This window comes from Apteryx rowi, unplaced genomic scaffold (genome assembly GCF_003343035.1).
Source record: "Apteryx rowi isolate R43461 unplaced genomic scaffold, aptRow1 scaffold_12, whole genome shotgun sequence".
Lineage (NCBI taxonomy): Eukaryota > Metazoa > Chordata > Aves > Apterygiformes > Apterygidae > Apteryx > Apteryx rowi.
This window is the reverse complement of record NW_020447419.1, coordinates 2,202,014-2,216,609: the sequence shown is the minus strand read 5'-3', so window position 1 is coordinate 2,216,609 and position 14,596 is coordinate 2,202,014. Positions and strand designations below refer to the sequence as shown.

General features: G+C 37.0%; 1 protein-coding gene across 1 annotated transcript in view; it reads left to right on the top strand.

Annotated features, from left to right (window-relative positions):
* SPAG16 (sperm associated antigen 16) overlaps positions 1-14,596 on the top strand; it is a 413,089-nt gene that overhangs the window by 64,824 nt on the left and 333,669 nt on the right. Inside the window, exon 9 of the mRNA XM_026087987.1 lies at positions 2,909-3,039. Within this exon, the coding sequence (XP_025943772.1) occupies positions 2,909-3,039 (131 nt within the window). The remainder of the gene's footprint in view (positions 1-2,908; positions 3,040-14,596) is intronic.

The following is a 14,596-nucleotide window of genomic DNA, read 5'->3' as shown; positions in this document are numbered from 1 at the left end:
CTCTCTACTGCTCCTGATTGGATGGTACAGTGACCTGTGATATGTCAGAGGCTTACTTTATGTCCAGTACTAAAAGCGTATGCATTTAACTCTGTCAGTTTAGCTCTGTCACCCAGTTCAGCAGGGAAAGATTTCTCTGTCTGGAGTATTCATTCAAGTTATTGCAGAGCACATGTTTAGCTCTAAACAACTTGATGCTCAAATGCAGTTAAGGTCATCACATGCAGACAGTGACAGAAAATATTCTAACTACCACTCTATATTGAGAAGATTATATATCAATAAGTAAGATCAACTCTCCAGCAGAGCTGATCTCTCAAATTTGGGTTATGAGCCTTGAACACTCCTGTATGTGATTTATCTCCCTAAAGTCCTGAAAAGATGGTTAGTTCTAGCTGATTGTGAATGACAAGTGCAGATGCCCAAATAGCCATCTGAAAGTACTCTGAAGTCTGGTTCTTTGTGCTGAACATCAGTATGAAGGACTAGTCTCTCTAACTGAAGACAGGTTTCTTTCTGGGGTCCTGGTTGCCTGTTTTGGAAAGCTGGTGTGTGTGTTTGCTCCTCTCCTATTGGGAATCCTTCTCATGCTGTGATCCTTTCTGCCCCTTACCTGGCAGAGCCAAATCTGGCTTCAGAAAACGTGCTCTTCCTGGTGAAGAGCCTGAAAACTTGGTCTGCTCATGTCTGACTCAAGGTCAATTTGAGAAGGTTTATCACTGAAACCTAAGCCACCTCCATCTGATGGCATGAATGCTGAATATCAGGTCTGCAGTAAGGGAGTCCTTGATCAATAGCAAGAATGACTCCATTGTGTCCAAGGAACCAAATTTCCTGCTTCTGATTGTGGGTGTACTCCAGCAATAATTCTGTAGGTCTTATTCATTTAAGCTAACTGCTGGAGCTGAAGAATGCTGGGCTAACAGCTCAGGGTATATCTTACCATTTTGCTTTAGTGCTCAGTATTTTAGTATTCCTATGCCTGCTCAGTATGTATCTGAAGGGTTTGGATCTTTCTAGGAGCCCAGTCCTACAGTGGATTGTAAGGATTATCCATGAATCTTTACAGACCCATCTACTTCAATCACTGTCTGATTTTTGCCYTCCATTATCCATTGATGAGGATGTTTTTTCTAATGATTGTCACTTCCACCAGAAGAGATAAGTAGTTTTAAGATGTCTTATTTTGCGTAGAAAAATTTATCCTCAGAGTTCATTCTGAATTCAGGTCTAATGTAAAATTAGTTTCATCAAAATCTCAAAACTAGCTTTCCAATTTTTCCTCTGTCACAGATTTCCAGGACAGACCTCCTTGTACATCCTGAATGATGGACCTGCTTTGTCCTTTAATTTTGTTTGGGTCTTTAACTGCTTGAGAAGAGAGGCAGATTTGAGGAAGATGCTATCTCAGTGGATTGCTTTCTTGGAGAGACTGTTAAAAAGCTGCAAATGTGGAACTACCTATCAGAGTAGTTCAGCTGGTGATGCTGCTCAGCAGCATTACTTGGCAAATGTCTCCTCTGGACTGTGACCTGGAGTTCCAGTCCTGTGTCTAGCCAGAGTTACTGTCTTGATGAATTTTATTAGGATGGTGCTACTTGTCTGAAACTTGTCCTTCAGTCTTTATTCAAGTAGAGAAAAGAAGCTCCTTACCCAAGTAATGGTGCTCTGTGGGAGATGTTGCTTGGAGTTACTCACAGTATAGGTCTACATGTATGCATGCATTCAAAGGAGAAAAAAAATTATTTACTTGCATCCCCTCTCCTTTTCCTTGTATCATTTATATGTACATACACAGCCCTCTCCTCTCTTTCTGTTGCCATGATTTTTCTATTTAGAATCATAACGGAAATTGCTTAATTTGACTGATAGGGACTATTGAGCGATTACACCGCACGCCTTGCTGCGTGAAGCTTGACAGTGCTACTGAACTTATTCTGTTGTTCTAAATTTGTCTAAAGGAGTTTTTCTGGCTGCCGGTTGATGAGACAAAGATTTCTAAAAGTAAACCTTTTTGACCATGAGATGGTACAGTGCAGGATAGATAATTGCATCTTAATTTGGTAGTTTTAAACTTTCTGTTAAACAATTTCTTTTCCTGTTCGAAGAAAAATAATTCATTTACAAGAAACTTAATTGATATTAACTTTTGACTGTCTTCCAACAAATACTTATGACAGAGATTGTTCTGAACTTAATATAGGGGATTTTATACTAATGACTTAACATAATATAGGGGATTTTATACTAATGACTTAGCCTTCATTTTTCAGCATCATATTGTATTCCAGTAGTAGGTACGTAAATGACTTTTATTATAAAAGCATCAGGCCAACTTTTTGTTACTTATATCCACAAAGTTGCAGAAACTTTGTTATGAGTGTAAATAACAGCAGAATTTGTTTTGTCATTTTTTGAATGTGTCTCAGTATCCAGTGTAGAGTTGCTTCTTTCCCAGTGCTGCTGTGTTGAACAACATAGCTGTTTTTTTCTGTTTTGGGGGGAAGAAGAGGTTTTGATGACATAAACAATGACTATATATTGGGTTGCAGATGATTAATACTGACCATGAATCTCTTTCTAGAGCAATGCTATATTGACCTAGCCATTCAGAGGTAACCCAAATGAATGTAGTTTTAGAAGAATAAATTGACAAGTCTCATAATATTCAGTTGTCCACTACAGGCCCCAGTCTTCCAAACATGCTTGTACTTAGCTTTCACTGTTGTCCTGGTTTTACACATCATGATACACAGTGATTTAAAACACTGAAAATTGAACAGTGGGGAAAATCATGAGGAAAGACAAGATTGTGCTTTTAAAATAGTAACACAGTAAGTAGTACACTGCATGAACTTATGCAGCATTTCTGAGAATTAATCACTTATTTTATCTTTTTTTCCCCCAGGATTCGGAGTTCCCTGTAGATAATCAAGTGAAGCCATACTTTGCTTGTGCCAAAGAATATACTCAGCCCCTGAAATCTGGAGTATATAGATTGAGCAACACTTTAAAAGCACACGACTTAGCAGTGAGCTGGTAGGAGCCATTAACAGTACATAATAAATTTATTGTTATATACATGTTGTTTTATTTTTCAGCAGGTTATTGGGATGCTTTTGCTTTAAGTACCCTTCCAAAAAACTACTGGCAGCAGTCAGAGGGACACTCTGAAGAATGTGAAAGTGGAAAAAATGATCACAAAATATAGTGGGAGCATAAATACAGTAAACACTCAGGCAGAGCTGTTTAGGGATTTTGAGATTCATCTTTTATGTAATGACGGTGGGATTTGGTTAGTACATATAAAAATGGAATCCAGAGATGACTACAAACTTAGGTTCCAGGATACTGAATTATAATGCTGAACATTTTTGCAATTTGTATTTGATTGCAGTTTATTCCCTTGGGTCAAAAATCAGAAGGGTTTAAATTTAGATTAGCTTAAGTGTGCAATAGTCTGTAAGCAGTGACATTTCAGAACTTGCTAGCTGCAGGCTGGGGAAGAATAAACAAAAATCTTTAAAAATGCATTAAAGCTAGTTGCAAAGTTCAGATGTTTCTGACAAATTGTCTAGGTATGAATATCTTTTATATTCATTTAAAAGAATTAGATTTATTTTTCCCATTCAAGTAAGTTTTATGTAGCTTGATGCTGTTCATATTGCACTCAGAGTGCAAGTAGATTACATCTGAAAGTATTTCCTGTATTTGTACACTTAATTTCACTAGCTTACATTTCTTGAATTCAACAAGAAATTAATCCGATGTAGTTATTTTTTTAAAAGTCTAAAAGCTTGGACAAATGGGTTCCTGTGTTGGCTAAGCTTGAAAATTCACTGAGTGGTCAAAAAACTAGTGTTGTGAAGAAATATCCAAACCATATAAACAGCATGTGAAATCAGAGCAAAGCAAAGTGTTGGTACAAATTCAGAAATGCTTTTTGGGAGTGGGTGCAGGGGAACTCTTATCTGAGAGACAGAAACAATGTTTACTCAATAATGTTAGTGGAAGATTTTTTTTAAAGGTGGTTGCCCATATTTTGTATTAAATATTCACTGTACTGCTTTGAGTTTTAGTGTAGGTTGGCAGGCTTTTGCTTAGTTACTCAAATACTTTATTCTGTTTTTTGGTCTGGCTAATCTGTAACCTATACTTGTAAAGTAATATTTTTAATAATTTTCCCCTATATTGCATGGTCATATTGGTCCAGTCAGGAGAGAAAGCTTGTGACTGGCAACTGTGTTGCTACTCTGAGGAGCCTAGAGTAAATCCACCCCAAATTTTAGTGGACTGTAGTGTTCTCAAGAACACTGGGCACGCGAAAGGTGCGTTGACACAAGTTTCAGTCTGGAGGAGGAGGAAGAAAATGCTTCTGAGCTTAGCAAGATTTTTCAGGTGGGTCAGGTGGAATAGTCATCAAAGTGTAATCTTCACAGGTTACCTTATCGCAAGATTTATGTGCATGATAGGCTAGGGAGAGCAAGTCCAGAGTAATAATTTTTATGTTAATGATTGCTTTGATAAAAGTTTGCTTTTATCTGCAATAGAAAGCTAGGTTTGTGGTGCAAACTATTTTTGAATGTTAAAATATATAATTGCAAATAGTGACTACTTTGAAGGCTAGTCAAGAAAGAACATTTCTATGTAAATTTTACAGTTATCTTACACTTGACCAAGAACAAATTATATACCATACATGTTCATGTAATAATATTCCTTGTCTTTTTTTGAATATTTTTCTTAATCTTGCTCAAAGTGTTATTCTAGATCTTTATATCTAGTGCTCTTAGTTATTGCTAGGAGAGATACACTCATGTGTTGGAAATTCTAAGTACTTCCTACAGTTAATAAATAGATAACACACCTTAAGGATATAATGCCACTTGAGAAAGCAATTTACTAGAATAAAAATAAATTGGATGTCTTTAAACTTATTTGGAAACACTTTAGAACTTGCTTGGAGAAACAGCAACTTAAATGAAAAAACAAAGCAGGGAGGATGTGTATTTAATTTCATATACTGGCAATACGCTGTTGAATTTTGTGTAAAGATAATGCTTTAAAGAAACTGAGTGCCTGGAATGGTTATTTAAAAACATTTAAAAGCATGTAAAGAGAAAGAAATGAATTTTAAATCTTGTAAAAAAAATTTATACACTACAAACTGTAGATTGTAATTGAACTTTTTATTCCCTTAAACTCTGTGAACACGTTGGATCCTGTTTTCTATGTGTTTAACTGGGTTTGAAAAACAGCATTTGAAACTTCTAGCCATTTTGATTAACAAGTGATTTTCCAAGCTGGATACCACTATTTGATATCAATCTTTTTAAGTGATTGAAGAGAAAGGCTGCTGCCTTTCTCTTGTTAATGGTTAATGCCACATTTTAGCCTGGCTTGCTAAAGGAGTACCAGTGGTGCAGCTGTGGCCTAGGTCTTTTGCTGACAGTCTGTCTCCTGCAGTAATTTCACACTGCCTTGCCTGATTTCAGTCAAATCTGATAATCGAATACAAGGCTCAGAAGTGTGAAGCTCCTGCAGGTTTCAAGAAAACCCGTCTCCGTGTAGTAGAGGGGGATGTGTTTAGTACCCTAAGACACTGGCTGCAGTGGCCGAGGATTCAAAGAGCGGGGAGAAGTTGCGAATACCCTATTTTGGGGGAAAGCTTCAAATGGAGCTCGCAACTTCTTAGATGCTGTCAAATCCAACCAGCTTGGATTAGTGTTGTGAAGCTTGGATTATCAATTCTGGCTTGACACAGCAGCTGTGCAGTCCTGAAGCTGGCTTTCTTTGGAAGTCCAAAATGTTAAGTGCATAAATTGAGATTTTCAGGGAAGGATGACTTAGATTAACTCTCTGTATAGGGAATTAAATAAAAATGGCCACATTTAAAGAAATGCTGAATTTCTACTAATTTTATTTAAAATAATTATATTTGTTTGGTTTCTGTTTCTAAACAGAAGGTGGAAATCAGTAGCCACTAGATGAGAATTAGTTATTTCTTGTAGTTTATAGGGTTGAAGGAAAACGTCCACTGACTTAGCAGATGACCCAGTTTGCGTTTTTATGGTTTAGTTGTTTCTCCCCAGAACCAGTGTCTAATGAAGAGAGACTAGGATCTGCTTTGTATATTACTAGGATCCTTTATGTATCTTGGGAAATTGCAGCACCTGCAAATCCAAATTTTGCTGTTAAATGCCTTAAAGCTGATGTAGATTMCTTCTTTTGACTTTCATCAGTATTCAGTGAAACTTGTGTGTGGAGAAAAATCCCTTGAGAAGCCATGTTTGTTTTCTGTCAAACTGAATATATTTCCCACTCTCCAGATCTTCGCATAGGTTCTCTTCCCCTTCTGCATTAAGTTTGCATTTCTCCAGCGTCCTTGTAAATGTCCTAGTAAATCTTTCCCTGCCTACAAGAAACACTAAGATCTGTTAAATGCCTAAATGATCTTCCCAACCTTGTTTCCTTACTGTTGCGCTCTCCTCACCTGCTGTCTGGCTGCATCCTTCCTGCAACCCCAAGGGCTTTGTATGGCTTTCCGTGGAAGGTACTTCTGCAGTCACCATATGCAATACTACATCTGTCATGGTTTATAGCATCTTCACTTGGGAAAAGATGCCTGTGTAAACATTATTCAGTGCATTTTTAATGGTTAATGTAATGTTGGATAGGAAAGCATCACATCTATTATTTTGGAGAGACACTTATCTGAGATGCAGCTGAAAAAATTAGAAATAATGGCTTGAGAAGATAAGATTACTGTAATACTATATTTATCAATGTAAATTAATGTTTTGTAGTTTAAAAAAAGGCCTCTTGTTTAAATCACAACACAAATTTTCTGATCCGAGAAAACATTGGATGCTTGCAGTTTACTTGCACCTATTTTTGTCTCTTAAATAGAATGATAAATGAAGGCTCTGTCATATTTTCTTGCTTTTTTCTTAATTTTTTTAAGATGTCTTGTCCCCTCCTCCACTCCCGCACATCGCATACATAGGTTACAATTCTCCATTCAAAGCTTATTTGATGTTTAGCATATATAGTAACTGTTTTAGTTTTGACTGTGGGTGGAAATACAATGCCTAATATTTTAAATTTATGCTTTACATAGTATATCTGCATAAATAGAAATTGTATCGTATATTGTTCTTGTTTACATGTAATGCGATGTTCCCAAATCCTTTATCCTTGTTTGATATTTTGTAGAAGAAAAAGTTAGAAAATCCAAATGCTATGCCTAGGCACAGTAAAAATATGAAGCTGGAGATAATGAAAAGCAAATACAAAATGTTTAGTGATTATCTAGGCTTTCCTGATGGGCTCCATAAAGGATGTTTTTTCTATAAGGATTAACTCATTATTATATCTTATTATACTAGTTTTCTCCATTTTTTTATCAGTGGATTCCAGAAAATATTTTTTTAAAACTTATCTCCTTGGGAACCATGCAAATTGACTTGCAGCATGAAATGCAAAGGTGATTATACGAGCCTGTTATTCACAAACTGAAATTAAGGTTACGGTCTTGTAGTGCCTTGTGCACAGTTAAGGAGATAAGGCAGAATAGCAAGTCTTGCAAGATGCTGTACCCTTTGTCTCTTCGGCTGCTCCTCCACTGCTCATCTCCTCCTCCACACGTGCCTGCATACRTGCTGGTACACGCTGGTGCACGTGCACATGCTCGTGGAGTAGTGACCTTTGCAGGGAAAGAGACGGCTTTGCAGGTGTTGATATGAGGAGCTGCTTTTGAAGTAGCTTATAGTCGTAGGTGTGCTGTCAAACGAGGTGGCAGTAATCTGCATCGTCTCTTCAGAGATTCAGGCTTTCCATTCATAGCGCGGAGGCTGTGAGCCGGAGGAGTTTTGCGGCAGCGGGCAGAGCTGTGCGTGCTCTGGTGTCAGCCAAACTGTGATATCTGGGCTGTATTCTCAGTTGTGTTTTCTTTTAGGCATACCTCCCAGTTTTCAATTTCATTCCCAAACTTTAGTTTTCATAAAGGTGTTTATGAGAAGGACAGGCTGTTAAGGTTGTGTTGTGTATGGAGACAGTAACAGAAGTAGTACAGATTAAGTTTCAAGCCAACTTCTTGATGATTTTTCTCTGCTGCACCTCCCATTTGGAAAGATCTCCGTGTTAACGTCTCAATGCGACTCTCTCAGTCTTTCTTGTTGCTCTTTGATATTCTTTGTTATTGCAATGCCTATGTAGCCCTGGTGAGGGTTAGCGTGATGGTTTGCTGAGGCTGCGGCCTGTCACACTGATGAATGCTGTCTCCCTTTTTCCTCTGTTCTGCCCATTTGTTTCCATCTCTGTGTTGTCTCTCAGATGAAGTAATGTCATTTTGTTCTGTCTGTGCAATGCCAAGCAAAACAGGCTCTGTGTGCCAAGAGGTGATCAGGCACATGAATCGTATTGTGTCCTCATATAACAAAAGCTAGAAAACAGGCTTCAAAGTCCAAAATTCATGTGGTGAGATTTCCTCCCAGTACTTCTGTCGGAGAGCAGAAATTTGGAGAGGTAGAAAAATCTGTAATCATTCATTCATTCATTCATTTTTTATTTAAGCCCTCTTTTTCTTCTAGCCTCCCTGAAGTATTAGAAAAGATTTTTTTTATTAAAGTGCACTTTTCCATTAGCAGTAAAACAGGCTTTAATTGTGCCATCATGTACTGATTCCTTGCATAAGGAATTGCACTGTGAACTGGAGATTAACGCTAGCAAGATAGGCTACTCCTTAGTCTTCGTCTGGAAGTTATACCTGTTTTTAAAGAAATGTGATGTGCAGTGTAGATGCTGCGGATTGTCTTCTCATGCTGTAGTCGCTTTGATCACCTTAGCCCTGTTACAGTAGGCTTGGAAGCTTTGCTGCATGATAACTATGGAGCTTGTCTTCTGTGGTTTGGTGGGGCACTATGATGCTCTCTGCCTTCCCACTGCCATGATTCAGAAGCTGTACTTTTTTTTTTCTGTACACTTTGTTTTGTATCTTATTCTCATTTCCATTGCATGCCTCGTACTGGAGTTCCCTAACTTTTAAAAGGAAGTTTGAGGGGATTTAAGTGTGGATTTTGAAGTTTTATCTCTGATAGCTAAGATCTTGCTCTTGGATGCAATTGTTTTCCTTACCAAACCATTCTTGGACTTGTGAGCATGTGTATTTGGGACTAAGCAACCCAGCTTGTGCTGTTTCACATTACCGCTTCCAAAACATAAATTTGACTGAGATGAAAAAGCACCTTTCTGAAAATGTCCAAGAGACATTTGTTTCCAAGAGAAGGCCCTTCTCCATCATTAACTGATGTCAAGGTACACAAATGGGCCACAGAGTCCTTTAGTGAAGAAGGCCCTGATGCCAGGTGCTGCACAGCTGGATGAGGTGTGCAAGGCATCCTGGCCTTGAGCTGCTCTCAGAAACATGGACACCTGTGGCCTGAGCTGCAACTGCTCTGCRGGTGCCAGGATGGAAACTCAAAAGCTGGGTCAGAGATTGAAGGGTTTTAGCCAGGCTGCTGTGGGACAGTGCAGACTTGATTTAGATCTAATGTGCAGCAAAGACAAAGTAGCCGTAGCTGTAGTGGTGTACGTGCTCATATGGCTCTGAATATCCTCCTTGCTGAGAGCTCATGCACGCACTCATTTTCCCGGCATTCCTGTGAGGCTCTATTAGCCTCATATGAAATAATTTGTGCAAAATTACAGGTGGAAGATCCAGGAATTAAATTCGCATCTTCTGAGTCACAGTTGAGTGCTTTAACTTTCTATTTTGAAGTATCGCTGTTTCCTATAGAAATTAAGTTCTTAATTTTTTCCTACATTAAGGCCCATGTTGTAATGGAGAGATTATTTCCTAGGCTTCGCTCTGTTCATTGTCATACAAAGTCTCTGTAACAGCTGTAATACAGCTTATAGGGAAATGTCAAAGATAGTTTAGCTGTCTCTAATGCAGTTTAATACAGAGAAACCATGAGCTCTCCGTGAATAATCAGCAAATACTATGTGGATCACACTTGCAGCTCCGGGAGGGCTTGCTGCAGCGACATTATGAATGCACAGCTCCTGGCCACTGCTCTCCTGCCTCATTTGGAGCTGCTTCTACACAACACCATGATGAATATACAACACAGGAAAGTAAATGGTTCCCTTAGCTCTGCATTTGCCTCTTCCCCCACCTGCTTTTTCCCCAATAAGTGTTCCTCCTTATTCTTTTCTAGAAGTTTTTGGCTGTCATAGTCCCAAGAAATGTTTTCTTTCTCAGGAGTTTTGTCTGCAACTTCTGCCAAGTGATTGCTCCTGTGGGAAGGCATTGGCCATTGACTTAAGTGGCAGCTTGAAACTGTAAAAGTAGTAATTTGAATCTTTTAAGGTGTACACATCAAATGAGTTGGTTATCTTGTAATTTTGTTAGTCAACAAGCATCTTTATCAGAAAAACAGATTTGCAGGGAAGGGCCAACAGATGGAAAATGCACAGGATATTTTATTAGCTATTTTAATAGCTTTTGAAGCAGACTGCAGAAAAAAGCTTGAAGTCCTTTTTTCTAAAAACAGGATTATAAAAAGATATTTTTAACTTTATTAAGGCTCTTGCATATTCTCCATAGACTGAAAGTTATGATGCCTTTTGATTCTCAGCTGTACTAAATTTAATTTATTTTATTCCTAGTGATTTGTGGAATACCCCTTTGCATGTGCCTGGATGAAAAAAGGGTTGAATAGATTGGGTCAGTAATTTTCTGATGGAGTGTTTAACTTMAAACTATCAGCTTGTGCTGATCCAAATATTCTGAAAGCCAAATGGGCATACATGCTGAAAGCCAAGTATTTCAKGGAAATGTGCTAATTTTGAATAAATTTAATTTATAAGTAAGTCAATAGTTTGTCTTGAAAGTTTTCATATGGGATGAAGCTCTAACTTTTTAAAAAGTTATTTTGGAAATTTTGAGAAGTTTCTCTAATGAAATATAATCAAGATGTTGAGATTTTATTGAAATGGAAGTAAGAAGTCTTGCTGAATGGCATTCCTGAGAACCAGAGTGCTCTATTCATAATATATTGTGATAGAGAAAAGGAAGAGTACCATAATAAAAATATAATGTCAAATTAATATATGCTAGATAGAAGTGACTTAACCAAATGGGATGCTTATAAGAATAACACATAATACAGAAAAACCTGTTGCCACTCAAAAATAGTGTGAGGTTGTACATATTGTGTTTTTAAAATGAATTAAATCTGAATATTTTACTGCTGTAAAGCACTCTTCACTTTCCTGATTGATACTATGTTGTAGAAATTATAAATTGATCTGGAATTGCTTTTAAACTTTCCTTATTCTTAATCTGACATATGAAAAGATGCTGTGCATATATTAGAAAGCTACTGTATTAATTATTCCTTTTTTATTGTCTAAGGTAATAGAAATTGAAWTCACCTACCATTCACTTGTAGGCCACTTTTATAGCCTGAATGTAACAACAGGAAAGATTTTAGGTATTTATATTTGTGATGATTTAGAGATACAACACTAATGCATATAAAGACAGCACTTTCTATCTACGTAGCTATGTCTTCCTAATCCCTTTGACTTGGAAAATTTCGTGTGTTTTATCTTGTAGGATGTTAACACCTCAAGTTTAAAAAAAAAAAAGACATGTTCAGCTGTTTTTCTTTAAATATTTTAAAAGGAGATTTACCATTATTAAAATGAGCATAGTACTTTTGCTATTGTAGCTGCAGTGTCTCTTGAAGAAAAGAAAAATACGGGAAGCAAAGGAAAAAAACAGGTGATTGTRCTTGGTGTGCTTGAGTAAATATCTAGCTGGCTAAGAAGATAGCAAACTTTCCCAAATCCAATAATCCTATGTTGTTGAATGAAAGTTCATTGGTACAAAAGAGCAATAAGGAGAAATATTTGTAAAAAAGTGAAAAATGGAGTCATTACAAGAACAATATAAAGTTCCCTCAGGATATTCACATCATTTGTGCTTAAATATGGTTAAGATGAAGCTTAACTTTTAATATTTATTGTGGAGTTTTTTCAGATTGTCTTGTGTGTTGTCATGGAATAACCTTTAAACTATTATGAAATAGTTGGGRTTAGTCCACATAGCCACATAATTGTAGGTTTTGCCCCAGGATAATGGAAAGGGAAAAGCGTATGTGGTCTTAACCGTTTTTGTGTACACTATAYGAAGACCAGAGAGGAGAAACTTCTGTGCTTAAGATAATGGGGGATTGCCTTTTCTTTACACTTACTTACTATTGCTAAATGCTGACCTTTTAGTTCYCTTACAAATTAGAATATGGGACTACTGTACCATTTGGATATATGCCAATGTATTCTGACACTTTTTCATATGCATATGCACAAATGCATATATTGACTGCACTCACAAAATATGTTGTTTCTTTTGTTTTGCCATTGCTAATGATGTTTTTCATTTTACTCAGTTTTAACTGCAATATCTTCTTTGGGTTAAATTCTGAAAACATTAGTATTGACATACTCTGAGCTGTCCAACTGTTGATAAGATTAATAGAAAATGTAAGACCTGACATTGATTGGAAAGGTGAAGTTTTTTTTAAAAAAAAAAAAAAAGCTGAAAAATGGGCAAAAGCTGTTTGGGAGGGGAGTAAATTCCCCTGGGTTTATGACTTGAAAAGCTGATACTGATTTTTAAAAGTTCATCTCGCCTGTTGAACTGTTCTCAACACAAATCTCTCCTTGTTCCTCTGCCAAGGACTTCCATTCTTAATTTTTCAAAGCTATCTCCCTGAATAAATTCCAGCATTGTATTAATTTGGAGTGCTTTATCAAAGTTTGTAGTTTTACCTTTTTTAAGTGTTTTCAGTAGGTTGTCACTCCTGTACACAATTCCAATCTTTAGAGCAGTGTTTACCCTGAGAATTCACATATTTCTTGATATAGATGAGAGCTTGGAATAGCATACCTGTACCCAGAATTTGGTAATATTTTAAAACCTTGTTTTGAAGGAGATGCCATACATATAAGAGGCTGTGCACTCTTTTTAATAAGTGGTTTTATTTTGTTTCTGCAGGCTGCAAGAATGACAGTGTGCCTTACTATGGAAACAAATGCTTATGAACAAGTGAAAGATGTATATCTGTGATAAGTTATGACTGTGGGTTTATTTACAGAATAGGATTTATTTSCTGCTGTTGTGTGTCAATTAGGACTGGTGTAAAATGAGATTTTCTTGAACATTATGATCAGATTGCATAGGTTCATGGTGTTTTACTCATACTATGTCCTGAGCRGATTACCAAGGAGTAAGGGATCCTTAACTAGAGATTTGGAAACTCTGAAATAGAGCAGAGAAATAAGATTATTTGAATATTTTCACTGATGCTGACATTTTTGGGGGAGGTACCCAGCTTGCTGTCTTCAGGGATGAAATTCCTATATCTCTTAAGCAGTCAATCTAATACAGATCCAACTTGCAGCATCTCCCACTCAGCTGTATAAACAAGCATCCATATTTCAGAATAGACCAATTCTCATATAAAGCCTTAAACAAAATGACCAGATTTACCTTATGGATGCTTGGCGCATGCTGAAAATCTGGTCCCAATTGTAGATGTTCATCAAGTATGAAAAATCTGAGTTTTTAGTTCAGTCTTAAACTACATCATTATATTCATGTTAAGATTTTTTCAGCAAGCACTGTAGATAAACAAGTAACAAACTGTTTCCGTCAAATTGGACAAAATAACATCTTGATTTCCGTTTTACACTAATTGATACAGATTGCTAGAACGTCACTCGCAAGATTTTCTTGCATACCTTTTTGTTGTTTCAAAACAAACTAGATGTATAAACTCAACTTTTAATCAAAACAAAAYTGGAGATTTCGATTCCCTGTCCCTGGCACAGGGGCAATGTTTGCATTTGAGAAATAAAAATGTCAACCAGGTCGGAGCCTGTCTAAGGCTCTGATCMTCCTTGTTTGTTTGTGAGTGGTCGTGGTCATGAAAGCTAATGGACTGCAACACTGGAAACTAAAGTTTCTATGTACCTCAGGGCTATTTCCAAACTGAGGTTCTGGGGTGATGAAAATTTATTTTCTTCTTTCTGAAAAATAAATCCATCTGTATGTGAAGTGGCATGTGTGAGGCAGAGGCTGTTCAAAACAAGTTTGCTTTAGGAAACCTTATAGCTCACAGTTGTCTGTGTATCTGCAGACAGGTTTTGCGGCCAGCTTTGTTTTTAAATTTTTTAAAAATTTTGCTTTAAAAATTAATTTGGAAACAGAGTTCTAGTCTTTTCCATTAGTTTCTTACATTGAAAAGAGCGAGCTTGTGGTTTGTCACAAAGGAAAACACCTGGGATCTGTTCCTTGCTGATATTTAAAAATTTATTCCTTTTTAAATAGTCTTTGAACAGGTAGAGCTTTGAGAGCAAGAAAATAATGAAGTATCTATAAAGTAGGACTGCCTGACAAGTTGTTCCATGTCCCAGAGGTTGCTTTGGGGAGGCGATGAAGGGACTGGAGTGGCCGGCTGGGGTAGGTAGGAAGGACAGAAGAAGAAAAAAAGACCTTAGCAACTATTTTAGATGCTTTTCACCA